Source organism: Galeopterus variegatus, unplaced genomic scaffold (genome assembly GCF_000696425.1).
Source record: "Galeopterus variegatus unplaced genomic scaffold, G_variegatus-3.0.2 Scaffold10978, whole genome shotgun sequence".
Classification (NCBI taxonomy): domain Eukaryota; kingdom Metazoa; phylum Chordata; class Mammalia; order Dermoptera; family Cynocephalidae; genus Galeopterus; species Galeopterus variegatus.
In genome coordinates this window covers 26,973-52,980 of record NW_007737089.1, presented here as the reverse complement: position 1 = coordinate 52,980, position 26,008 = coordinate 26,973, and the positions used below count along the sequence as shown (strand labels likewise).

Sequence of the window (26,008 nt, the reverse complement as noted above, 5' to 3'; positions counted from 1 at the left end):
CCCCCCGGCCCTCTCCCCCGTCCCCTCTCCGCCGCGCCCGCCCCCACACCCCAGGCCCGGCTGCCCTGGGGCACCTGGCGCGCTCTCGTGCTCGTGCTTCTTGAGGTGCCTGTCCAGGTTGGTCTGCTGCCCGAAGCACCGGTTGCACAGGTGGCACTTGAACGGCTTCTCCTTGTTGTGGATGTTCCGGACGTGCCGCTGCAGGTTGGAGGAGATGCTGAAGGAGCGGTCGCAGTACTTACACCTGGAAGACACGCGCGCGCCTCAGCGGGGCCCGGGGAGGCTCCGCCGGGCTGCCCGGCCCTGCACGCGCCCAACGGACCGTGGTGTCCCCGAGACCGGCCTGGGATCACCTCGACAGCCCGAGGCACCGAGGGGAAGCTGTCCCCAGAAAGCACCTGGCTTGAGGAGCAGGTGCTCATCTCTACTGTCCAGGGACGGCAGGTCCTGTTGGAACGTGCTGGCAGGGGACTCTCTTGGGCCCTGTGCTCCGGCGTATGCTGTGCCCTGGACCCTCCAGCCTCTCCCGCCCCCTTGCCTGGGTCCCTCCAGCTCAGAGGCCCTGGGGCCTGGTGGGTCTGATGCTGGAGGGAGACGTGCTCCCTGCAGCCTCAAGAGGGCGACCTTGCACCGTGGAAGGATGCTCGGGCGGGTTTTCCCGGGAAGGCCTGGCCCTTGCACCAAGTGGCTGAGGGTCCCTGGGCAGGCCCCATCTCTCTTGGGGCCTCAGCTCTCCAGCCCATTAACTGGGGGCTGAGGGGTGCCCCAGATGCTCTTAGCTCAGCCTTACCACCTGTCCCCCCACCCCATTCGGATGGCAAATGACCATGCTGAGCCCTGTTGGGCACTGCCAGCTCTGTGTGCTCAGTTTGTCTATATGCCCTGCTCTGCAGCAGGGAGGGTTGCTCCTAGCCTGCACCATACGTGGGAAAATTAAGAAAGACACCCCTCCTGCAGATGCGTCAGTGGCACCTGGCAGAATATGACCATGACATGCCAGGTTTATCACAATGAGGCACTTCACTGCCAGAAGATTGTTGTAACAAACAGCCCAGGACGTCTGCCACGTGAATGGCTGTGCTGGGAATGACCTTCGCAGCCACACTTGGTGGCCCCGCGGGCAGGGGAAAGCAGGTTGATCTCCCGTGTTACACTGGAACTGAGAGCTGGGGGCCTAAGCACACCTGCACTGAGCAGCAAGAAAACAAAGCCTGGAACATACAGAGAGCTGGACCGAGAGAGAGAGGGATTCAGAAGGAACCTTCTAGGTTCTGCAGGCAAACGCATGAGCCTTACGAAGGAGCGGGCTCCTCACTGTGGGGAGTCCAAGCAGAGCCCAGGTGGCGTGCTGAGGGGCCTCTCACCGGGCCTGCACGCCTAGCCGTGCGACAGCAGAGGGAATCCCGACGTTCGGTTGCACACGTGTGCCGGGTGTGTGCGTGAGTGCGGGGTTTCTGTGCGCGCATGCTGCAGGGTCTTAGCTGACCGAGTCCTTCAGAACCCAGAGCAGTGAGCCTCAGTGGGGCACAAGGATGGGGGTATGTCCACCTGCAGGGGTGAGGCCATTCTAAACGTGGCTGCAGGAGGGCCAGGACCTGGCAAGGCCCCCACCCCACCCCAATTTGGTGCTGTGGCCATCTCCAGCCCAGTACACTGGTCATGCACCCTGGTCACATGGATGAGATGTGCCTGAGACCACTTTGGGAGCCCTGGCCTCCCAGACCAGGGCTAGGCCAGGAGGGGCTGTGTAAGGGTGGCTTTCATGGCATTGAACTGCCCAGCACAGGAAGGGCCCAGCCCCAGCGATGGACACCAGAGGCCCAGCGTGGGACCCTTGCCTGGGGAGTCTGATCAGCCGTCAGCACGCCCCAGGCCCTCCCCGAGGCAGGAGGCAGTAGCTCCCAAGCTTTCTGGGTGTCACAGTGGGCCCAGGAGCTGAGCTCTCCCCACACAAGGGGTGGCAGCTTTATGAAACACTGTCCTTGGAATCTCAGAGCCTGCAGGCATTCCCCTGCCCCACAAGGTGCCTGATAAAACCTGGGAAGTCTGATGATGGGGCCCCATGGAACGTGGAGGTGGCCCTGCTGGAAGGGGCTCCCCCTGGCCTAGGCCCTTCTTCCAGTCCTGGCTGTAGCGGGCACCCGCCCTCCCCCAGCCCCCGAGGGTTCCCATGTGCCTTCCTGGGGTTCCGTTCATTCTGTGCTCGAACCTTCCTCCACGGTACAGTCATTGGTGATCTACAGACTCACTCTGCAGGCCGGTCCCTGGGCCCCTCTTAAGTGGCCCTCAGCCTTCCCTGCTCCTTGGCCTCTGGGCACTGGCCTCTGGACCTCTCTGTGGGGCCCCTGCTTCTCCCTGGGGCTGGTCACAGCTCCGCTCCCGCAGCCTGGTGCCGTTCAGCAGCCTGCGTTGGCCGACCATCCGCCGCTCACTCGGGGAGCCTCAGCGGTTCAGTCCTTCTCGGTGGCCTATCTCCAGGGAGCTCAGGTGAGGCTCCCGCCCCCTCAGCTGTTGGGTCAGAGACACTCAGGCACCCCTACCTGACGCTCCCACAACAGTCCAAAAGGAGGCCTTTTACACCCCACAATGCACCATGTCACTCCCCTGCCCTGACATGTCCTTAACCTTACAGACACCCTGGTGGCGCCCAGCTCTGGGCCATCCTGCTCTTTAGGGTGGTGGCTCAGGAAGGACAAACTTGATTTTGCGTCATCAGAGCAAGTGCAAGGCCAGGCTGGCCGCCAGCCCAGGTCTGGACATTTGTCCCCAGCCCAACAAGAGGCACCCCACTGCAAGGACCTGCAGTCCCCGGCTCACGGATGTGGGCCAGCCTGCCTGTCTGTCTGCACACTCCACACATGGCCTGTTCAGTTCCTGGTCTCTTTGGAATGCAGGGACCCTGTGACATGGTTCCTGCATAAACTCTGAGCGACGGGCATCCCGAGTCAGAAAGCAGACTAGAGAAGGAGCTTGTCCACAGAAACGAGCAGGACTCTCGTGCGAAAGGGAGGGGTGGGGAGGGGTGGGGGGCTCTGTGTATTCTATTTGGTCGTATAGAGGGTCCTGAACGTGGCCCTCTCCTGCTTCTAATCTAAATAAATGGCCTAGACAGAGAAGCCCATTTGATATTTAGGGGAGCACTGAGCCTAGGGCTGCGAGGGAGCAGAGTTCTCCAAGCAGCTGGGATTTGTGTTGTAAAGAAGCTGACAAGTGGCTAGTGGAATCCATGGCTGTGCTGTGTAAAATAACACACCGTCGAGCTCCAAAAAAATGAGAGCACACAGACCGCCCTGGCCACGGCACCTGGTGGAGGGCTTTGAGAGGACCTTGCTGTGACCGTCTCCACGGAGACCCCAGGCAAGCCCAGCACGGTGGAGATGACGGTCGGCCCTGGGCCCAGAGCCTGGGGCAGGAGTGTCCTCCCTGGGATCCAGGGGGCCACCGCCAGCCACCATGAGGGGAACTGCTCTTGGTAATTGTAAAAGTCGGGTAAGAAAAAGGAAGAGAGATTTTGAAACCCAGCCATAAACATAAAACTAAAAAGGAATGAGGACACGTACGGGCCACCTGCAGACCCCAGTGGAGACATAACTGTGCCTCTCCGGGCACCCTGGCCTAACACAGTTGGCAGGACAGGAGCCTGGAAGGAAATGGAGGAAACCAGGGCAGACCAGAAGACGTGCGTCCTCAAAGCAGGACCAGGGGCTCCTGCGGGAGCCCCCAGGCCCCATCCAGGGTGTGACTCAGGCCCCAGCAAGCAGCACCCTGGAGAGCCCCCGAGCACGGCTGCCAGAACAGATTCCGGGAAGCAGCCCGCCCCCCCCCATTCCCACTTCAGTTTTATGTCTTTCCAACCCACATCCCACAAAGCCTATATACTGGAGTTTTAAGACGTAAGAATGGTGTTAACTGCACCTCATCTTCCAAGTTCATGCAAAGATCTCCAGGCCAGGAGAAGCTGTGAGCCAAGGACAATTCATGGGGCCAGGCAGAAGGTTTGCCTTCCCCCAGGAAATGTGTGCATCACACCAAAGGGTCTTTCTTTGCCCTGTCCGGGCTCTGAAGCACATTCGGAGTGTTTTTAGGTCATCTGAGGCGAGGGCAGTTTGATTATCCCATCGCTCGAGCCACATATAAAAGCCCTCTTCCTCCTGCTTGCGAGGGGCCTGCGACAACCCTGCTTCTCCGGGGCACACGGGCAGGCACGTGTGCATACACACCCACCCAGCGGGCACACACAGGGTGACGGCCCCTCGGAGGGGCAGGCATGGGGGCGGCGAGCTTCTCTTGGTGGGCCTATGGACAGACGGCACGTTCTGTTCCTCCAACTTAAAACCCTTCCAATTATCAAAGCGAGCCCAGTAACCACCAGGGGTATCGAAGAGAAAGCCCCATGCCCCAAACGCCTCGGCACAGGGCTGCCTTGGGCCAGATAAAGTCAGGATTTGCAACACAAACTTGCAAAGCAATTATTGTTACCAAAGTCGAAACTCACAGATTGGAGAGAGCAAAAGAAATCGATGATAATTAAATTCTTCTATAAACACGGCCCCGACCCTCTGGGGGCTGTTAGCAGGCAACACTGTCCAGAAGTCGGCTCTCGTTACAGAGAAAACACATGGCTCGTTTTCTGGGAGGCGACCAGACCGAATCAATCTTTCTGTTGCTGGCCTTTGTTAGGTTGTAAGTCACTATTTTTTGGAGGGGAACAAGGGGGGTCTGTGCACTGGGGAGGATGGGGGCACTGGGCAGACAACTGGTAGGTAGCGTGAGCAGTCATTTACTTGCCAGATGGCACGTGGTTGGGGATGCGCCTTACGTCTCCGGTGGGGCTGGAGAGCACAGCACACGTGCAGGTGCGTCATGTGACCTCCCTCCCTGGGTATGGGGTCATGAAGCAAGTCCCCAGGGCCTGTATTACCTTGTGGTCACTTCCTGGTGACCCCCAGCTCTGTGTCACTAGAGTACTGGAATCTTAAGCCACCAACTTAAAACCATGCCAAGCTCCCTCTATTCCCAACGGCCTCTGTTAACCAGACATGCCCCAGAACGTGTTACTAAACTGGTCTTGGCGTAGAAACCAGCCTTTTCCCATCTGCCTCTTGCTTACAATCTCCTGGGGCTCTCGTTTGAAATGCCAACTGCCAGGCCCCTCCCTGGGAGTCGCTGACCGGCTGAGCTGGGCAGGGCTCTGGGCATGTCAGGGCACCACCCTCGGCCCTTCTCCTGACCCACAAAGGCCCTGGGGACAAGAGAACAGGGAACTGGCCTCTCCCAGGGCCAGAACAGTAAGCTATGGTAGGCTCCAACCCCAGGCAAGTCACGGGGCGTCTCTGAGCCTTGGGTTCCGCATCTCTGTGGGGATGACCAGGCTCGCTGGGGGGCTGTTGTGAACCTAAAATCCAGTGATTCACATCCTGATGTGCTCTACAGCTGCGTCTCTGCAGCCACAGTGGCTGTTCAGGAGAGGGTAGACGCGTGGCTTCCCAGCCAGGGCTGCCACGGGGACCCCGAGCGATCCCTCAGGGCATCCCAATCCCAGGGTGGAGACGCACGTCTGCCACCTTCCACCCACTAGGGGTGGGGGTGGCTATGGCCCTGTGAGATGGCCGCTGCTGGACCATATGCATGTGAGGCTGAGTGTTCTCCCACACAGACCACTCCTGGGGCCCTGGCTTGTGGTCGACCCTGCTCTGATCCTGAGCCCCTGCCTGAAGTGGTACCCCATGGCAGGTGGAGAGCTGCTCCCTGGCATCCTCCTTTGTGAGCAGTGCAGAAGCCTTCTGGAAGCTTCCTGAGCACCTCCTACCTCATCCTGAAAGTGTCCCAGGGGGCAGGACAGCAGTGGGGCCAGGAGAGAGGGGTCCAGAGAGGGACCAGACCCGAGGTCTCAACGCGAGCCCCATGGGTGGCTGTGGCCCTGCTGGGGGAAGACGGTTCAACCGAGCTGGGAGTCCCTAGGGAGGGTGATTGTGTTCAAACAAGTGGCAATGGTAGTCCACTGCGGCAGGCTGACGAAATCTCAGCCCCACCAGGAGCCTGCTCCCATAACTGACCCCCGCAGCTCCTACCTGTACGGCTGCTCCCCGGTGTGCGTCCTCAGGTGTCTGGTGAGATTTGCTGATCTGGGGAAGATCTTCCCACAGTACCTGGGGTGGAGATGAGGGGGCAGGGAGGGCGAGGGAGACTGTCAGGGTGGGTCACACGGCCATTTCCTAGAGACGTTCTCCCCACTGGTGTTTGGTGCCCGAGGTCTCACACCTGGGGTGCAGATGGCCCTGCCCACATGGTAGTTTCCAGTCCTCTTCAGCCACCGAGCCCAGTCCCCTTTTACAGAGAAGCCTGCCACGGGCCACAGGAACAGACAGACCCTCCCTGTGCCCCTCAGGATGGTGGTGGAGGGAGCCGGCTAAGACGGGCACCAGCTGGCCAGAGGGCTGGGCGCGTCTTCCCAGTGCTGCAGAAATATGCAGGTCACCCTCCCTTGAGCTCACATAAACACAGTGCAGTGGGTGGTGGGGGGAGGCCCACGCCACATTGATTTTTGGGGAGGGCGACCCCAAGCAGACAGGCTTTGCAGTGGCCATGACCATGAGTTTTCCCCTAACGTGCAGGTCCCCGAGCCGCAGGTGTAGCACCTGTGCTCCCCGCCAGGGCTGTCCCACCAGCACCCCGGGGACACAGGGGCTTTACCTGCACGTGTACCGCTCCTTGCCCTTCCTGAGGATGGGGTCCGAGAGCGTCGGGGGCGGGGATCGGAAGTTGAAGGGGTGGTGGGGGAGGGGCTGCAGGGAGCTGCCCGAGTCTGCTTTCATGGCCGCAAAGCTCTCCAGCTTCTCTGTCATGGTTTCAATGGCTGACATCTGTTGGCACAAGAGAGGGGAGTTCGTCTGTCTTGGAGAGTGTAGACCATCCGTGTAGTTGCCTAGGGGTCCTTTATGACTGAGGCATCAGCAGGTCTGCAGGTGGTCACAGGAGACCTCCTGGTGTCTTCTTGGCCACTGGGCTGGATCCTTCACCTTTCTGCGTCCAGCCCTGCTCTTGTCCTTCCCTGGAATCCCTGTTGCATTCAAGGGCCTGGCCCTTGGAAGCTGGAACTGACCTTGAACGACCTGCCTCACTGCTAATATCTGTGATTACCCAACTCCTTATTCTGACCCAAGCCAGCAATGCCGAGCTGGTTTGACCCTGGGCCTGCACTCCTGGTTGGCTAGCTTGGGTTAAACACAGAATTATATCTAGGTTTTTGGGGTTTTTTTGTCTTGAAAAAATCCCAGTTTAAAACACGTGATCATGGGTCTTAGGAACCACCACCACCTAGTGGCAGCATGTCATAATTGCAGGCAAAATACTAAAGAGAAATTCAACAGCCTGTGGAAGACCAGAGCCCAGGAACAAAATATTCAAACTCATAAAACCAAGTGTCACATGACAGATGACAAGTTGATCTGGGCAACAGGAGCTGGAGATGCCAAGGGCTTGCTCAAGGAGGGGATGGGAGGCATGGAATTGGTCATTTCCACCCAGTGGGCAGAGTTCTGATCAGAATCCCAGGCCCAGGCCTCAGGCCCTGATGATGGGGGCAGGAGAGGCTGGTGGAGCTACTCAGGTCTCAGCAAGCTTCTCCAGCCAGAGCTCCTCCACTTGTAAGTCAGTAACAGCCCATGATGGAGGTGGGCAACCTCATGAGTGCCCGCTATGGGCCAGGCCCTGTGGGAGGCTGAAAAGCAAAGGCTTTCATTATTCCCAGAGCCCTCAGGGTTTAAAGAGAACTCAGGGGGTAACACCTAGGTCTTGGCAGTAGTCACTAAGCCTGTTTAAGGTGGAGCCAGGGTCCCCAGGGCCCTTCTGGGCACAGTGGGCACTCCATACATTTTTGCTCAACCATAGAGAAGGGGCTGGTGGGGAGGGTGGAGGGACAGGTGCCAACGGAGATGGGGAGAGAAGGAATAGCTGCTGGTTTTCAGAGAGCTGTGGTCACTGGGAGAAACTGGTCATGGGGGGAGGACCCCTGGCAGCCAGCGTATGGAGCGGGAGCAGGTGGGCAAGGAGAAGGGGAGGGGGAGACCCCATCCCCCCAAGGCCCCTCATTTAGTGCCCACCACCTCAGGGCAACACTTCCTGCTGGCCCCTTGGAGAAGTTTCCTGCTCATTTACAGCAAGACCTCGGCCCCTGCCACCCACTGGCAAACAAAACCTTCACGTCACCTAGTGGGGTGTCCTTTCAGTGATCCCTGGCCATTCAGCCCTCGTCTCAGTGCCCAGTGCTCACCTTTGTGGGGCCCCATTCACCTGGCAGGGAGCAGGGGCTTTTTACCAATGCTACTGGGCAGCCACAAACTCCAGTGTGGAGACAACTTTCTATCTGGGGAACAACTGACTGGTTGCAATAAAAGCACCAGGAAGGAGCTAACGAGTAGAAGAGTGTGTCCATCCGAGATGGCCAAGGCCTCCCCTTGCCCAGGCTGCTGCCCTGGCTCCCTCGCCAGCTCTGCCCAGGCTGCAGGAGACTTTGAGCACGTCCCTGCTGATGGGCAGGTGGAAGATGCCTTCCTCCACGGCCTGGACAAGGGGTCCCCAGGGCAGGCAGAAACTGCCCGAGGGTGTCAGCTGTAGCTCTGGCACACCCTGCAGCTCTTCTCCACCCTGAGGCTCCCCAGGACCCCAGAGCTGGCGAGGGGCACACCAGATAGGATCACCTTGCCCTGCACCAGGGGGGCCATTTACCAGCACATTGGGCCTCAGAGCAGAAGAGTCTGGTGGTGGTCCTGCCAAGCCCCTGCACGGCACGGGCTGATGTCTTTGTGCAGTAGTGGCTCTTGTGCTTGGTAGAGGCTGTTTTCAGGCACCTTCTGCCCGACTGACAGCCCAACCTTAGGCCACTTAATTTGGTGACTTATCCGTCGGCCCTCTCTCCCTGCCTCCTCCTCCTGACTCTGGCTGCAGGGTGGCAGGCCCACGGGCAGCGGCAGGAGGGACAATGGGCAGCAGGTCCCCGCCGGGCCTCTCTTCCTCAGGCCTGGGCGGGTCTGGCCTGCTCGGCCTGCGCTGCGTGATCAGATATTCCTGGCAGAGCCCCCGGCACAAACACAAACACAGGATGCGCTGGTGGGCTTGTCGGGTCTCTCCAGCCCGGCCCGAGCAAAATGGGGGGAAGTTATCAACCAGGCCCCACGGCCCCAGCAAGACAATGGGAGACGCTAAGTTTAGCTGTGAACTCAGCCAGGGTGCAGGCTTCACAGACAGGGTGTTTGTCCAAGGCGGGAAACACGAGAAAGGGAACAATGACCCGGTCTGCAGTCTCGGTTAGAGCCGCCCCGGCAGGCAGCCTGGGACCCCAGGTGGGGGAGGGCAGGGCCTGTGGCTCCGAGGAGGGGGCTGGGCCCCAAGCGGTGAGGGCAGGTGGGCACAGGGCCCCCCCTTTCTGCCCTGCTGTGCCCAGCCCCCTGGGGCAGGCAGGAGTGTCTGCCGGCCCTACGAGGGCTGGGCTTGCCTGCACAGACTTGGGGGCTCTCCAAGTCAGTCTCTTTCCCAGACCCCCACTCTACTGCCTGCAGACGCCTCCCTCTGGGCTGCCTCCTGCCCACCTGCCCTGAACCATGCCCTGCTCCGTGCCGCTGTCTGTGCGCTCAGGCCCTTCCTCTCGTCTGGTCATTTCATTTGAATACATTCAGGTCTCGGCCACCCCAGAAAGACCAGCTCCCACCCCATGCCGCCGGGGCTGCTGCCCGAGCCTGCTCCCCTGACGTTCAGAACGCCTGGACTCCCTCCGACCTCCATCCCCTACTCCACTGAAGCTGGTCCCTCTCCCAGGGCCTGGAGCCATGGGGCTGCCCCATGAGGACCTCCCTCCTGCCTCATGCTCTGTAGCCTCACAGTGACCCTTGGGGCCTTCAGGGAGAGACTCCTCCTCTGCCTTTGAGGGACGAGGAAGCTGAGGCTGGAGCCTGCCTTGGGCATGTGGCATGGCCTGGATGGAAACTCGGGCTCCCACCCCACCAAGAGCTCCCGCACTGCCTCGGGCAGCCAGGGTGGGCCCACCAGGCACGAGTGGTCCCGAGGCGCCCCATTGCCCGCTGCCCCGCTGTGTCATTACCTGGGGGTGGAACAGCAGCGGTGACGGCCGCAGGTACTTTTCCTTCAGGACTCCCACCGGGTCCGACACCTTCCGCTTTTCTACCCTGCTGGACAGCAACACCGAGGGTTACGCACCCCCCTGAGCCACCCACCCCTCCGGGAGCTCGTCTATGCCCAGGTCGGTCATTAGGCCATGGTGGGGGCCTCACCACGGCTGCCTTGCCAGCTGTCACCTGGCCCTCCAGCCCACCCCTGCCTTCTGAACACTCTCACTCCATGGTTCCGACACGTGCTCCCCACCCCCTTCAAGTTCCCTGGTGTCCCCCAAAACCGCCCCGCTTCTGGTGCCCATGCATGTCACGAATGCTTAATGCTGGAGCCTGGAATCTTCTCTGAAGGCCCCGTGCCCACCAGCGTCCAGCCACCTGGCTGGTCAGCCCTGTGTGCATGGGGGCCACCCCATCGGTGGTCCTGGGACTTGCCCACGGATCACACGGAGGCTCGACCCCTACACACCAACTTCCCTGTCCTTCCCAGCCCTTGATGCAGGGAGCTATCTGTTCGCACAGATAAATGTGAGTAGCTGCTGGGTTTCTGACGTGGGGAAGTCACCAGCGACTTCCCACCGCAGCCAAGCAGGCCTACCTAAAAACCCTTGATGGCAGCTGGAGATTGCAATTCTAGAATCTTCTCCAAATGCCAATGACAACTCTGCTAAACACAAAACAAGTCTCCATGGTAAACGAAGCTGGTGGTCGGGGCGGCATCCACTGACCCCTGCTGTGCCCTGAGGATTCCCGGCCGTGGGGGATCTTCCCACGCCCGCCGCAGCCCCCAGCAGGGGTTGGGACCCGTGAGCCTCTTTCTCGGCATCTCTTTGGTCAGACCTGTGGCCCTGCCCCCCACACCCCTCTGAGCACACTCAGGACTGGGGCTCCCGTGCACTCGCTCGGGCCCTTGCTGGGCGCTGGTGTCCCTCACTCCTGCTCACGACTCTAGGAAGTGGGGTCTTGGCTTCTCTGCCGTCCAGGGGACCAGAACAGAAACTGGGGTGGGGGGCACGGACCACAGCGAAACAGGTGAGGTGACCACAGGAGGGCACAAGCCACCGAGGAAAATACAGCCACCCCAAGGCCGCAGGTAACCCCACAGAGACCCCAAACGACCCTGGTCCAGGAGGGGGAGGGCTCTGAGGACAGAGAAGGCAGAGAAGGTTCTCTGCCCCGCAAAGGGACAGGCACTTGTCAGCGTGGGGGGGACTCACTCGGGCCCTCACTTTGCTGAGTTTAACCAAGGCCCCGACCAACATAGGGCTGTGTGGGATTTGCCTTTTTGGGTTTTTTTTTTTGGTTTAATTAGTTTAATTAAAATTTTTATTGTTTTATAATTTATTACTTCACCTACTCTAACCTTTCTTTCTTTCTTTTTTTTTTTTTTTGGATTTATTCAAACTTTTCAATGCGAGATGGTAGAAATACCCAATTTGTATTCTAGTTTTTCCCCAGCCTCTCCCCAACCTCCCTCGTCCGCCACCTCCACCCCGGCAACCCTCGGCATGTTCTCTCCCTCTGCAAGTCCAACTTTCAACAGACATTCTGGGGTTGGCAGCACTGGCCGAGAGCAAGGGGACCCGGGGAGGAGAAAGGGTTAGGGTTAGGAGACGAGAGCTCGAGGTGTGGGAAGCCACGGGCCACGGCAGGGGGGTTAGGCACGCCATCCCAGTGAACCCAGACCCGGCCGTGTGCGGTTTGTCTTGCTGTCTATCCTGCCTTTTCCTGGTCTTGTGTCCCGTGGCATCCCCACCAGCCTGGCTCTCTGAGTGACCGAGGCCAGCAGACCCTGCTGACCCACGGAGGACGTGTGTTGTGCCGAGATGCTCTGCTTCTGTCACGGCGGCGTTTGCAGCCCATCCTCATGGACACACCAGCCGTGTGGCGGGAGGGAGGACCCAGGAGCAGAGGGGCCAAGAGGCTGAGGGGACCTTCTCCCCAAAGCCCAGAATCTGACGGGCGGTCACAGCCTCTGGCACCTTCCCTTGGAAGGAAGCCTTCCGCTTGCCGTGCATTTGTCTATCTGGATTGGACTTGGGGGCAATTTAGAGTGAACCCACACTCAGGCGCTCGGCTGGTGTTTCGTAAGCAGGAAAACCTCCTGAGTCAGTCTGTGTATAAAGGCAGGATCCAGGCAGCCTCTCCAGCAGCTGCTAGATCCTAAGTCCCAAAGACGAGAGCTGGGGACATGTGTGGCCTCGGGGGAGCTCTGCGGGGAGCTGGGGATGGGCGCCTTCAGGGCCCTGTGACTGGCACCCATGGGTCCCACCTGTAGCCTGACCATCTGCTCCCTGCAGTTTCTAGGAAAAGGCCCAAAGCCCTAAACCAAGACCGTGGGGGTTGAAGGGCTGGAGGTGGCAAAGAAGAGGCTAAGGGGATTGTTGGAGGCAAAGGGCAGAGGGGAGCAGAGGCCAGGAGAGCAGGCGTAGCAGGAGACCAGGGTGGAATGGGGAGGAGCTTGCCCGGCTGCTGGCTCCAGCACAGGGCCTGACCAGGAGGCTCCGTCCCCTGGTCCCCAAACCCCGCCTCAGGTCCTGTGCGTGTCCTCCTGGGTGCCGGTACGCCTGCCCTTTCATCCCTGCTGTTTCCTGGCCTGCTGGGGGTCCTGGAGTCCCTGATTTTAACTGGCAAGCGCTTCCTCAGACCTTGTCTGGCCATGCTCACCCCAGAAAGCCGATGGGCAGCAGGGCCTTTGACAGATGACAAGTTGCCCCCTCTCTCAAACCATCTACAGGTGGTGGGTGCTTAAAGAAACACCTGAGGGCACTGCTACGTTTCCTGTGATGACGTCAGGACGTCGGCAGAAAGTAGACCCTGGCAGCAGACCCAGGCCAGGCCTCAGGGTCATGCTGGACATGCTGGCAGCAGGACAGGTGTCCTCGATGCAGACACATGGAGACGTGCCCACCCCTCACCTCTTGGCCAGCAGCTCTCAGCCTGCCTTGCTCTGACATTTTCCCTCATCTTTGTCTTCCGAGAACCCAAAATGCAGCAGGTGTGACCTGCTCACCTGCTGCCTCTCTTGGAGTTGTGGACCCCATGTCCCCAGGATGTGGCTGGACCCAAGGAGAGTGGTAGATACGCAGGCCAGGAAGGGCTGCCGCATGCCCCCCACGCACCAGTGCATGCATGCACACGTGTGTGCACACGTGTCTCTCTTCAAGGCACGGGCCCACATCAGTTGCACCAGCCCAGCCTACCCACGAGCACACCCAGGTTCACCTGCATCTCCCTTACACAGACAGGCAGGCAGCGCGGGGCAGGGGCTCCTGGGGGTACGACCCCTCTCATCTAACCTAGCCCTGTGCTCACTGCACTCTAGGGAGGCTCAAAGCCTGCCCAGAAATTGGTGAGTGGGATTAAATTTGCCCCCACCCGGAACATCAGGGAGTTGGGACAGTGATGCTTCCTCGGCCCCCCAGACTCCTCCGGCCTCCTCCCCCTCCTCTCTCCAGGGCCCAGCAGCTCCTTCTCTGATTTCCCCTGGGCCACCAGAAAGCCCTCGCTGTGGCTCCAGGGTGGGGCCGGGGACCACAGGAGCAGCCACAGGGAAGCAGAGCTGTTGGGGGTAGAGAAGACACTCAGAGGAAGCAGGACCCTCTGACTTGTGGGAGGTGGAAATTGGTCCAGAAAAGGCAGCTGGAGATGGGGGCTCGTGCGGGGCTGAAGCAGGCAGCGGACGTTGGAACTGTGTGTGTCTGGAAGCACCCATCTGGCCCCCCAACCGTGGCCCTGGCCAGGTGCCCACCCTAGGAACGGCCAAGCCTGGCGTCCCTCAGGCAGGATGCGGACCCCTCCAGGACCGAGTCACCTCCCCGAAGCCAGCAAAGGCGGAGGGAAGAGCCCTGAGGGAGCTCTCGAGACAGGGAGACCCCTGCACTGAGCCCACCCAGCTGCCCCCGGGGCGGGTCGTGGCCCTGTGGGAGCACAGGGGAGGGCGGGGCGTGTTATACCTGTAGATGGGGTCCATGAAGAAGGGGGATGGCTTGGCGTAGTGCAGCGAGGGCTGCTGGGGCAGCTGCGCCGGGCACACCTTGGGCAGCGCCTCGCCGGGCCCCAGCTTCCGCTCGCCGTAGATGTGGTTCTTGCGGGGCTCCCGGCTGCCTCCGTTCTGGCTGGCCCGGGCCCGGCTGCCGATGCTCAGGTCCAGAGGCTGCTCCTCGCCAGATGCGGGCACCGAGGGGACCTTGGGCGTGGGCAGGACGGGCTTCGCCTCTTTTGGTTTGGTGGTGAGGTCGAAGGGGCACTCAGCGCTGGGGCCGCCCACCTTGAGGGTGTCCCGGGGCGACTTTGGCTCGGCCTTGACCAGCAAGTTGTGGGCGAGGGCTCGGTCCGTGAAGGGGTAGAGGGAGTGTGGGAAGTTGGGCAGGAGCTGGAAGGGGAACACCGAGTGGTAGGGCAGCGAGCCCAGCTTCTTCTCCTGCATCCCCATGAAGCCCGGGCCGAAGTACTTCTCGGCAATGGATGCAATGGCCTTGATGGAGTCGCCTGCGGCGCCCGACGCGGCCAGCAGCTGCTCGTCGGGCGGTGGGAGGAAGGCGTGCTGGGCGTAGAAGACGGGCACCTCGGCCAGGCTGTGGGGGGCCCCAGGGGGTGCCGAGCCGCCCCCAAGCTCGGGCTTGCCCTCAGCCGGCCTGCTCTTGTCCTTGACCTTGTCGCGGTCACTGTCCGCGTCGCTGTCCAGGTCCGAGCCGGTCCCCGTGCTCGTGTCCAGGTCAGTCCCCGTGGTGGTGTTGATGTCCTCGAAGTCGCTGACGTCTGACACGTCGCTGATCCGCGTCTTGAGCTTCTCTGCGTACGAGTCCTCCAGGCGGCTCCCGAACTTCTCCTCGGGCCCGGTGCCCGTGGTGGCGCCCTGGGCACTGTTGCTGACCGCGGAGACGAGGGGCAGGGCCGGGTTCCCCAGGGGGCTGGGGAGCTTGGTGTCCGGGGTGTGGTTCAGGGGGCTCTTGAGCAAGGGCGTGGGAGGTAGCAGAGGTGGCCGGGGGTACAAGGACGGAGGGAAGATGCCCGGGAAGCCGGGTGTGAGCGCGGGGAAGGCTGGGGGCGCCGTGGAGAAGGGCAGGCTGCCCGGGTGCGGCCGGGAGGGGAAGTACTCGTGGAAGCCCAGGCCGGCGTGGTTGAGAGTGGTGGGGGGCTTGGCCTTGTCCACCAGGGGGCTGGGGGCCAGGGGCAGGCCCGGGGCGAAGAGGCCGCCGGGCGTGTAATGGTTCTTGCCCTCGCAGAAGCGCCGGTGCTTGTTGAGGGAGGAGGTAGTGCTGAACATCTGCCCGCAGTCCTTGCACTTGATCTGCGTGCGGCAGTCGGCGTGCATGCGCTTGTGCCGGCACAGGTTGGAGAACTGGGTGTAGGACTTGTGGCAGACCTCACCTGGAGCATCAGCAGAAAGCAAAGACACACATGCCGTGAAGTGCCGGGAAGCCCTGCACCCAGAGGGGTGGGGCCAGGGGTCCGCGGGCACGCGTGGGTGTACCGTGCATGTGTGCATATGCACACACATGTGCACGCACACGTGCATGTCTGTGTATGCCCACGTGTATGTAAGCATGCAAGCATGGGCACACATGTGCACGCATGAACACGTGTGTGTGTGCCTGTGCACACGCACCCCACCCTGGAGTGGCCTCCAGTGTCTGGCTTGCTTTGGCCAAGACCATCCGAGCCCTGCCCGGGGCCCCGGGGCCAGCTTCACAGACCCCACAGAGCCTCGATCTCCTTTTCAGAGAAATGGGGACATCACTGCTTCTTCCCAGCTGCCCCAGAGTGTTGCTAATTCGGGAGCCAGGACCTTCAGAGATCACAGAAGGAGGGTGAGCCTGCTCCCCAGGGCTGGGCATGACAAAGAGAAGTTGCACGGCCACGTCTGTGGCTTCCACAGCCTACGAGGCCAGCGGGCTCAGAACCCGGTCGCTGTCCTCTGCACTTCAGGGACCGCCGCCCCAGCGGCGGTGGAGGAAACACCAGTCACTCCGATCAGGTCTCCCAGTCCCCAGAGGTTTAAAATGCTGCTTGCTTCCTCCCTCCTGCTCTGGCTCTGCCCCAGGCCTGCCACTGCATCCCAGGAGTGGGTGGCCTCCGGGGGTGGGGGGATGCAAACCATTGCTGGGGGTTCTCTGGGGCTCCGGCTCAGGGGAGCCCAGGCTTGGGGAGCACGGCTCCTGGCGGCACTTGGCCACCGTCTGGGGGTGGCTGAAGGTGGGATGTGAGGTGATCCCTATGCAAGGGGGCATGTGGAGAGGAATGGGTTTCACCTTTGAGAAAGTGAAAATCTTCCTTCCAGGAACCTCCCCAAACTGAGAGAGGAGAGGCAGGGCCAGGATCTGGCATCTTCCCTCCACAGGAGAGAGCACAGCCTCTGAGCCCAACTCCAGGGCCCAGAGGCTCGGGGGACCCGAGGCCTGTGAATTGGGGGTCAGCAAATCACCAGCTTGTCTTTCTCCTCTTGTTTTTCTGACAAGAAAGGGGAGACCACGTGCACACATGCACACGCACACACCTGCATGTCTTTCTCTGCAGGACAATTGCCCCCTAAACACAGCCCGGTGGAAACAAGGACTTGAGTGGGCTCACCGCTCTCCACAAACCCTCGGCTGCCTGACTTCAGGCGATTCTAGCAGGCAGCCGCTGACGGGAGAAGAACTTCGCCTCATTTAATCAAATCTGCCCTTTTTGGGAGGCTGCTGACAGAGGTGCCGCTCCACGGGATGGTCTGTACATATCCTGGGGTCACCTGCCTACCCTCAGGGAAGAGCTCAGGCCATGCCAGCCAACAAGCAACACCTGGACACTCCCGATGCCCTCGCTGCACCCGGCCCTCTGCAGGGCTCTGCCAACCTCTTGTCAGTGGCTGCTGCCAGCCTGGGCTTGAATGCTGGCTCTGTGCAGGTCTCTTGCCAGGACAGCTTCAGCAAGGGGCCCCCTGGGCCAGTGGCTGTGCCTGGGCTTGGGGACCCTTGGCTCCTACTTATCCATGAAGGGGTCCTGCAGGGGGCTGGACCTGCAGAAACACTGGGGCTGCAGGCTGCAGAGAGGCCTCAGGAGACTGAGGTCCCAAGAGGGCAGGTCCTGGACCCCAGGGATGACTGATAGATGGGTCAGAGCCCACGAGAAGAGACAGAGGTCGCCTGCAGGTGGAGGAAGGGCGGTGCAGCCACAGTGACCTGGACATGGGGACCAGTGCTGGACGGAGGGTGCCCCAGGCCCTGCCAGGATGTGGAGGGACCCTGGGCAGTGCTCGACCTGCCAGGAGTTTCTTTTCCTCAAGGCTCTTGTGTGTGGGCGCACACACAGTGTCTCTCTCTCTCACATGCACCCTCGCACCCTTGTTCCAGCCAAGGTCCTTTCTTGAAAAGTGCCCATGAGGAGACTGCCTGCTTCTGCGCCCAGATGCCCTTCTCGCTCCCTCCCCTGCCCTCCTTCCCTATCTCCCTCTTACACACACACACACGCACGCACACGCACACACATATGCACGTGTGCATACAACCTCCCCCCCCAGTGCACACCCGAGCTCCCTGGTGGAGAGCGATCACAGAGTGTGATGCCCCTCAGTCTGCGTGGTCAGTGAGGCAGGGAGGCTTCCTGGCATTTTGGTACCCATCTGTGTGTGCTGTGGGCTGCACACAGAGTCTGCACATTAGTGCATGCGCCACTGGGAGCCTGGCTGTGAGGGGCTCTCCCAAGTGACTGGTCATTCCTCGAAAGGGCCACAGCATTTGGAGCCCACCACCCTCACTTCTTGCAGATTTTCCTCTCCAAGCCTGACTACAACCCTCTAATGTGCACTAAATCACGCTCTGCCGAGGTTTGGACGATGCATGCGTCTGTATTTCATGTGTCTAATTTCTAAAATTTGCATCATCTTGAGTGAAATGTTCATAAACTCAGCCTCGCTACATTGGGCAGTTTTTTGGGGTTTGTTTTTGTTTTTGTTTTTTTAGTTTTATCCCATTAGCCAAAAAGCAGGCACAAAGGTGAGCCTGGAGCACAGCCCAGAGGTGTGAGAGGTACGGACGCCAGTGTCCCCGTTCTCCAGCACGCACGTGCGGTGCAGAGCAGGGGTGTGGCTCCTGGAACTGTTATTACATTGATCCAATGGGACTTTAAAAAGCTTGTCTGCATGCTCAGAAGGGCAACGACATTTACAATTTTCTTGTTTCAGAGCTTGCTTTAAGACACCCAGCTATTCCTTAATGCACTAACACGTGCCCCTCCCACAGTGAGGTGCGACCGGGAAAGCAGGGTGTTTCCTTCCAGTCACAAAGTCACGGTGCCCTGTCCCCCCCACGCCCAGCTCAGCCTCGTCGTGGCCCCTCCCAGAGGGAACGGTCACTGCCCGTGCAGGGTGACAGGGCTGGTCCCACCACTGCTCAGATGTGTCTTTCTGGGGCCTGCGGGTGAAGGAGGTGGTCGGTAAACGGAAAACAGAATGTGTGGAACGGCCAGCAGAGGAGGTCTTTCTCCCTTGGGTTTCTCCCTGGAGGAGCCGGTGACCCAGGCAAGGTTGGGGTCTGAGTTATCTCTAGCAAGACAACCGGAAGCCCGGGCTGGGGGCTGCGGGTGGGAGAGAGGCACAGCCCCAGCTGCCCGACATGGGCCTGGCCCACTGGTCAGCGTCGCCTCTTTGGGGCAGTGGCCAGTGCCCGAGTGTCCTGCACTCTAGTGTGAACACCCTGACCCCAAGTGCCCAACCCCCCAGAATCACTCCTACCACACCGACATGATGGAGCCCAAGGCTCGAGGTCGCCCCGCCTGGGGTCAGGAGCCAGCCCCTAAGCTACAATCTGTACTCTGCAGCTGGACTTGGGCGTCAGGTCACCCAACGCCTGGCAGCCTTGGCTTCCTTCCCTGTCAGGTGGAGATGGCAGAAATTCTGTAAAGATGTCGCGCTATAACGTGTAGGAAAAAATGACTTGGCCCCATGCTCAGCAGACAGCAAACTTCAGTGGCTTCTGAACCCGCTGAGAATCAGGGTCGATATCCCTGCACTGGCCCAGTCAGTCCTCGGGACCTGGCGACCTCTGACGCCTCCTCACCAAACACCCCTGGCCTCAAGGCCCCTGTGCCCACTGCCCGCTTCCTGAGCCTCCTCCACAGGCACACGCGCTCACTCTCTGCTGGAACGTGCAGGAGCACGGCCCACCCCAGGCTGCCAACCTGGCCCTGCGTGAGGCCCCAGCCCTGCACCACTGTCCCCAGGCTGGTGTGCCTGTCACCTTGTTTATACAGCTTGTCTGTCTCCTCGCACTAGTGCACAAGTCACGTGAGGACAGGAGCTCTTTGATTTACCGCTGGCCTGGCCGCCTGCAACAGCGCTGGGCACACAGGGTCTCCCTAGAAGATTGTCATGCACAGGGCAGCAGGAGGGACGCCCTCTGGAGCTCAGCAAGGGTGGGTGTGAGGGCAGGGGACAGGAAGGGCTCCTGGGGGAGGAAGGACTGTGCCTTCCTCTGTAGGACCCTGGACCACACCTGGTCCTTCCCACCACTCCTGGAGCTCAGCAAGGGTGGGTGTGAGGGCAGGGGACAGGAAGGGCTCCTGGGGGAGGAAGGGCTGTGCCTTCCTCTGTAGGACCCTGGACCACACCTGGTCCTTCCCACCACTTGTTACCTACCTGCCAGGGAACCAGGCCTCACCTGGCAGACATGTCAAGACCTTGCAGGAGACTTTTCTAAATAGGGGTCCTCTGAGTGGGGGGAGAGCCCAGGGGATGCCACACCTTGGCCCGACCCCGTGGTGCCCGCACATAGCAGGGAGGGAGGGCGGGCGGACGGCCCGCGGGGACGACTCACATATGAAGGGTTTGACGGTGCTGTGGATGTGCTTGTGCTGCTTCAGGCCGGAGGACGTGGCGAAGGTCTTCCCGCAGTCTGGGCAGGCGTGGGCCCGGGCGCCGACGTGCTGCGAGCGGATGTGCCGCTGCAGGTTGCTGGGGTCCGTGAACACCTGGGGAGACCATCGCTGTGGGCTCGTGCCCTGTCTGGATGCCCCCCAGTTGGCCCGGGTCTGGCCGCTGCACCAGGGGCCATGAAGGCTGGGTCCTGCCTGTGTCCCTGCCTGCCCTGACCCTGCACTGAGCTGGCCAGGATGGGTCCATGCCACAGCAGGGTCCAGGGTGGCCCTACGTGAGCTGCTGAGCCTCCCCGGCCCTGGTTTCCTCAACAATACTTCCTGGGAAAACTGTGGCCATGGGCTGCACGAGGCAGGAGCGCAGAGCGCGTTTCTAAGCTACAGGGCCACCCCCGTGAGGGCTTGGGCTGCGGGAGGGTCCCCTGCCAGCCCGTTCCTTTCGTGTCAGCAGGAGCACGACAGCCCGCCTGCGGAGGACCTGGTTCAGGTCTCGGCCCTGGTCCTTCTGAGCTGCAGGAGCCCGTCTTCTCTGAGACGTCCCTCCCGCCCAAGCAGAATGGAAGGACTGAGTGACCCGGGGCCTCCAATGCCCGGCCGCGCTGTATCTGCACCTTGCAGTGGGCAGGGGGGAGAGGGTGGCGGGTCCGTGCCTGTCTGTGGGGGGCAGGGTGCGTGGGAGCGGCAGCTGCGCGTGCACGTTACCTTCACGCAGTTTTCACATTCGAAGCGCTTGCCGCTGTCGTGGGACATCTGGTGGCGGATGAGGTTGGACTTCCAGTTGAAGGCCTTGGGACACTGGTCGCACTTGTACTCTCGCTCCTCCGTGTGGATGATCATGTGCTGCTCCAAGCTGCGCACGGAGCACGGGGTCACGCGGGCCCACTGCCGCCCTCTGCCCTAGAGGGGAGGCCCCCGACCCCACACGGCCTGTTCGCCGTGGCCCCCAGAGTCCCCCACACTGCTGGGGCCAGAGCAGTCCCAGCATCTCTTCTGTCCACCTCCTGTCTGGACTGGCCAACAGTACGAGGGCCATCGGCGGCCTTTCCCCGTCGGACGAGGAAGCCGATGCCTGCACGGAGCTCTGTCCCTCCCCAAGGCCACCCCCCCAGCACCCGGGGGCAGGGCAGCCTGCACTCTTTGGCCGCCCCTTGGGACGGTCCTAACCTTGAGGCTAAGCTTGGGCCTAAGAAATAAGGGGTCCTGAAGCTTGAACTTTGCCCAAGCCCCAGAGTGGTGGCAAGGCCCAGGCCACCCAAGGCCACCCCTCTGAGCTCCTCGGGGGTCCTTCAGGCTGAACTAGGCACGCACCAAGGAGGCAGCGCGAGTGAAGGAGGGGGTCTCCAAGTGACATGTGATGAGGGGGAGAGAGCAGCTGCTGGGGGGCCGCTCCACTTGGCGGAACGAGCAGCTTCTAATCCCCTCCTCTCGGGGGACACCCTGCTTTTCCTCCCATCCCGGGGATGACCGTTAATCTTCATGAGCAAAGCAGTAATACATCACGGCCCGTTAATTACGGGGCCCAGCCATCCATTTAGATCAGAAAGGCCTGGTTCCAAGCATCGGGAGATTGTATCTTTTTCCCTGTTGTTAATTGTGATTTATGTGTTTATGTAAAGAAAACATGGACCCTCTTGAGCAGTGCTTACTGCAGAGGGCCTCAGTGGGGATTTGCCCAAACACTTATTTTCTCAGTCATCTGTTCAGGGTGGAGGGCTTGCTGTCCCCAGGGAGGTTGTGATGGGATCGGCGTAAATCCCCAGCAATCACACAGCCGGTTAGTGGCCTGATGGGTTTCGCTCTGACTTTGCAAGGCCGTCCTGGAGGAAATTCTCAAAGACTGGAGGAAGCACCCAAGTTGGTAAAGTTTCCCTGGCTCTAGAGCACGGGGACTGAATGTCCTGGCTTCTCCCCACGGAGCCCAGGAAGCTCGTCTTTCCCAGGGTGCACAGGGTCCCCAAGTCCCCTAGTCTCCAGGTCCTGACTCCTGCCTGGCCTTGGGGAAGGGGAGGGCCAGCTTGGGCCTGCTCTGGGCTGACCGTGTCTGACCATCACACTGTGGGCCTGGCACTCTCTGAAGTCCCTCCTGGGAAAAGGGGCTGTCCCCCCACAGCACGGGGAGCAGAGGCCAGTGTCTGGGGGGTTAAGGGGACTCCTGGGTGACCTCTTTCCACTCGTAACCATTATCTGAGAAGGAATAGTACATGTATCCAGAGCATGAGGCCACCCCATGCATCCCAGTCTGGGACCTTCTTACAGAAGCAGCCCTGGGGCAGATCCCTGCACGTGCCAGGGTCTGGCCTGTGTTTTTGACTCTTTTCTAGTCTGTCTCCGCAACTCAGCCCTGACTGTGCAGGTTGGCAGGGCCAGCAGCATCTCAACTAGGCATCTGGCAGGTTTTTCTGGGAGCAGGGCCCTTTGCGGTGAGAACCAGGGACCACCTGCAGCTCCGCCCACCAGCTTCTGCACCAGCTGTGCCCCCTAGGGCCAGCCGTGCCACATGAGTGGCTGGGTATGCATTCCAGTGCACTGGAGGGAACCCTGTGTCTCCGCCTGTCCCTGGAGCCCCTGGCCTGTCGGAGCGGGTGGGGATGGGGAATGGGCCGACCTCTGCCCTCCTTAGGGCTCCCTGGTGTTTCTGGGAGGGAGGGGCAGGGCAGCGGCACCTGTACTTGGTGGGGAACATCCGCTCGCAGTCCTTGCACTCGTGGGGCTGCCCGTCGCTGCTGCCCCCGCTGCCCAGGCCCTCGGCCTTCAGCTCCTCGCCCAGACCCTCGTAGAGCACGGTCCCCGCTGAGCTGCACGCGTACTTCTTGTGGCGCCGCAGGTCCAGCTTGGAATGGAAGAGCTCGTCACACTCGGCACAGCGGAACGTGGGCTCCTCTGCAAGAGAGGGGATAGGGAGGTGGGTAGGTGAGCCGGAGACCCGTCCTAGGGCCCATCCGAGGGCCCATCCCAGGGCCTGTCCCAGGGCCTGCAGAGGGCTTGGGAGACCCGGCCCCCTCAGCACCGTCCCGAGGGGCCTGTGCACTGGCTGGTCCTGCTCTGCTTCCTCATCCTGGACCCAGGAGACAGGACCACAGGGACGAGCCCTGGGAGCATGATGGACCCTGATCTCTGCCTCTCGGGGCCACCCCAGGGCCCCTTCCTGCATCTCAGGCAGCCACCGCGGGCTCGAGCAGGCCCCGCACTCAGAGTGGAGGAGGAAGCTGGGCCAAGTGCTTTGTTTATGAATTAGGAGAAAAAAGACGACAGAGCTCCAGCGCGTATAATATATTATTGTCGTCAAGGTCAAACAAATTAAAAGGGGGGGCAGCTATTATTAAGTTTACGAGGCAGCATCCTGACCACAGTGCCAAGCCAAACAATCAGCCGGAGCTGTCATCCCGGCCTCCCTGCCTGCAGCTGCCTGAACTGCAGCTTTCCCCTAGAGAGGGCATCCCCCTCCCCACCCAAGGAAGGCCCCACGTCCCACCCAGGTCTGGAAAGAGAACGCTTGCACTGAGCCCCTGCACAAATGAGTTCAACGATGCATCTGTGTGCTTGTGTGCACATGTGGGCATGTGCGTGTGTGCTCGTGTGCATCTTGACATGGGCGTGCAGCTGTGGGTGGATGTATGTGCATGTGCACGTGTGTGCACGAGCGAGGACACAGGAGCATATCTGCACCCATGTTTGTGCATCTTTGTGTGAGTGTGTGTGTACGCCTGTGCACTTACACCCGTGTTGGTATGAGTGTGCATATGGACTCGTGTGCATGTGTGCATGCTTTGCACATGTGAATGTGCACGTGTTTTTGTGTGTATGAATGTGCATTTATGTGTTACACGTGTGTGCATGTTACGTATATGTGTTTGTGTGCATGGGTTATGTCTATTGGGTGCACATGTTTAAATGTCCATATGTGTGCATGTGTGACTGTGTGTACGTGAGCATGAATGTGCACTTTGTGTGTGTACTTGTGTGTTTTTGTGGTATGTGTCCATGTGTGTGCAGTTGTGCATGTGTTATAGGATTGTATTTGTGTGCATTTTAACATGCATGTTTGTGAGTGAATGGGTATGTGTTTGTGTGCATGTGAATGTGTGTGGGTGCGTTTGTGTGCACGTGTGAATGTATGTGTGGGTGTGTGTGCACATGCCCGGTGCCCAGCACTCAGTGGAGCCTTAATAAACTTGGGCTAAATATTGGCCTGAAAGGCCTGAACTAAATGGTGCAGAGGCAAGGAGTCAGGGGAGATGGGGGCAGATGGGGGAGGGGGCCGCCTCCTGTCCCCTTCCTTGGTTCAGAGACCACTATGACCACGGGCCATGTCAGCATCCTAAGGAGCAGTGAGCCAATCACTGGCAGCCTGGGCAGTGTGGCAGTTATGAGGGAGGTCACCCTCTTGCTGACTGGAAGCTTCCCTGAGTCTGAGGGTGGAGGTGCTGTTCCTGATATCTGGCCTGGGCCATACCTGGCACCCCCAACAGTGGGAACCCAGAGCCTCCACCCCGAGTCCCAGACGCCCAAGGTGGAGACTTCCTTGGGTACTGGCTCGGAGATGCTGTTGGCCAAGCTCACCGGCTGACACCCATTCTGATATACAAGCACCAGCTTGTCAGATGCGACTTTTGGTCACATCTTTGGACAGAGACAAATATCCAGGTGACGAGGAGGAGCTGCCAGGCCGAGCAGAGCTCTGGGGATGCGTGTGTTTGGGGCAGACTGAACAGGTGCCCCTGTGGTCAAGATGCACCAAACACCGAGAGCTAGAAACCAGCCAGTGTCCAGGCGTCCAGGCCCTGCCCGCTGACCTGAGCCTGCTGTCAAGACAGCTCTTGTTTGGGGGAAGACAAGATCCCGAAGGGAAAAGGGGAGCAGGACTCTCAGGGTCTGAGGAGTCCAGCTCTGACACCCAGCCCTGCCCCAGGACTGCACTCCACAGCGGGGCTCTGGCCTCCGGGGCTCCATCCCAAACATCTCCAGGGAAGGTGCCACTAGGAGCTTTCCCCAGACACGTGCTGACCAAAGGAAACCCATCTAGGCACTGACTCATCCTTGGGTGCCAGGGGCACCCCAGACACGACGCACAGGGTGGGAGAGAATGATTCTCGTTACGGAAGTGATCACCCCACACATCTACAAAACGCCGCCTTTAAAATATAATAATTCAAGCATGCAAACTCCTTTCGGGAAAAAACTCCTTTCGGTTTACTGTACAAATTACATGAACACCTGAGGTTTATCAGGAGCTGCCTGGCGGCAGGCACTGTCCTAAGAACTTAACAGAATCCATGCATTAAAGCCTCGCCCGTCCAGGAGCACCCAGGTGGGTACTATTTGTATCCCTGCTTCATAACTGGTCAACTGAGGCCGGGAGAGACGGAATGACTTGCCCATGGAAGTGGCAGAGCTGCGGGAGTGGGGCCTTTCCACTGTTTGAGACTCAGGAAAGCGGTGGGCAGGCTCCTAATTTCCCGCTGAGGGTTACGAGAGAAAAGGAGAAAAGCGACGTGACCTGCCTGCGAGAGGTCGGGAGGCGCTCACTGCCATCGCCCTCAGCAGGCCCTCCCTCAGCTTTAGAAATTCGGATTTTCACTATGGAATGAATCCTGTCTGTCTGAGCACCGACAGCATCTTCAGACGGAGCTGACACGCAGACCCCGCAAAGCCACCCTGTGGGTTTGTTCCAACTTCCAGGGCTGGAGGGGCTGAGATGGGGCCCTGTGACTGGCATTGTGACTAGGTTAGAAATGCCCGTTTTTATTTTATTTTTCTGGATCCAACTAAGAACACAAGCACAGAAGCTGAAATTTGAAAACGAAGATAAAAAGAAATGCCAACCCCACCCACCCTTCCCACTGACCGTTTGCATTTAAGACCACCAACAGAGTGGGAGAAAATATTTGCAAAATATACATCTGACAAAGGATTAATAACCAGAATATACAAGGAACTGAAACAACTTTGCAACAAAAAAACAAGCAACCCAATTAAAAAATGGGCAAAAGAGCTAAATAGGCATTTCTCTAAAGAAGATATACAAAAGGCCA

General features: G+C 60.0%; 1 protein-coding gene across 1 annotated transcript in view; it reads right to left on the bottom strand.

Annotated features, from left to right (window-relative positions):
* Nucleotides 1-74: 74 nt before the first annotated feature.
* Nucleotides 75-26,008, bottom strand: part of LOC103610349 (PR domain zinc finger protein 16) — a gene marked incomplete at both ends in the record, with an annotated part of 41,592 nt that continues 15,658 nt past the window's right edge. Inside the window, 8 exons of the mRNA XM_008594532.1 lie at nucleotides 75-244; nucleotides 6,072-6,149; nucleotides 6,694-6,863; nucleotides 10,097-10,181; nucleotides 14,081-15,497; nucleotides 19,919-20,072; nucleotides 20,679-20,826; nucleotides 22,640-22,856. Coding sequence (XP_008592754.1) covers nucleotides 75-244; nucleotides 6,072-6,149; nucleotides 6,694-6,863; nucleotides 10,097-10,181; nucleotides 14,081-15,497; nucleotides 19,919-20,072; nucleotides 20,679-20,826; nucleotides 22,640-22,856 — 2,439 coding nt within the window. The remainder of the gene's footprint in view (nucleotides 245-6,071; nucleotides 6,150-6,693; nucleotides 6,864-10,096; nucleotides 10,182-14,080; nucleotides 15,498-19,918; nucleotides 20,073-20,678; nucleotides 20,827-22,639; nucleotides 22,857-26,008) is intronic.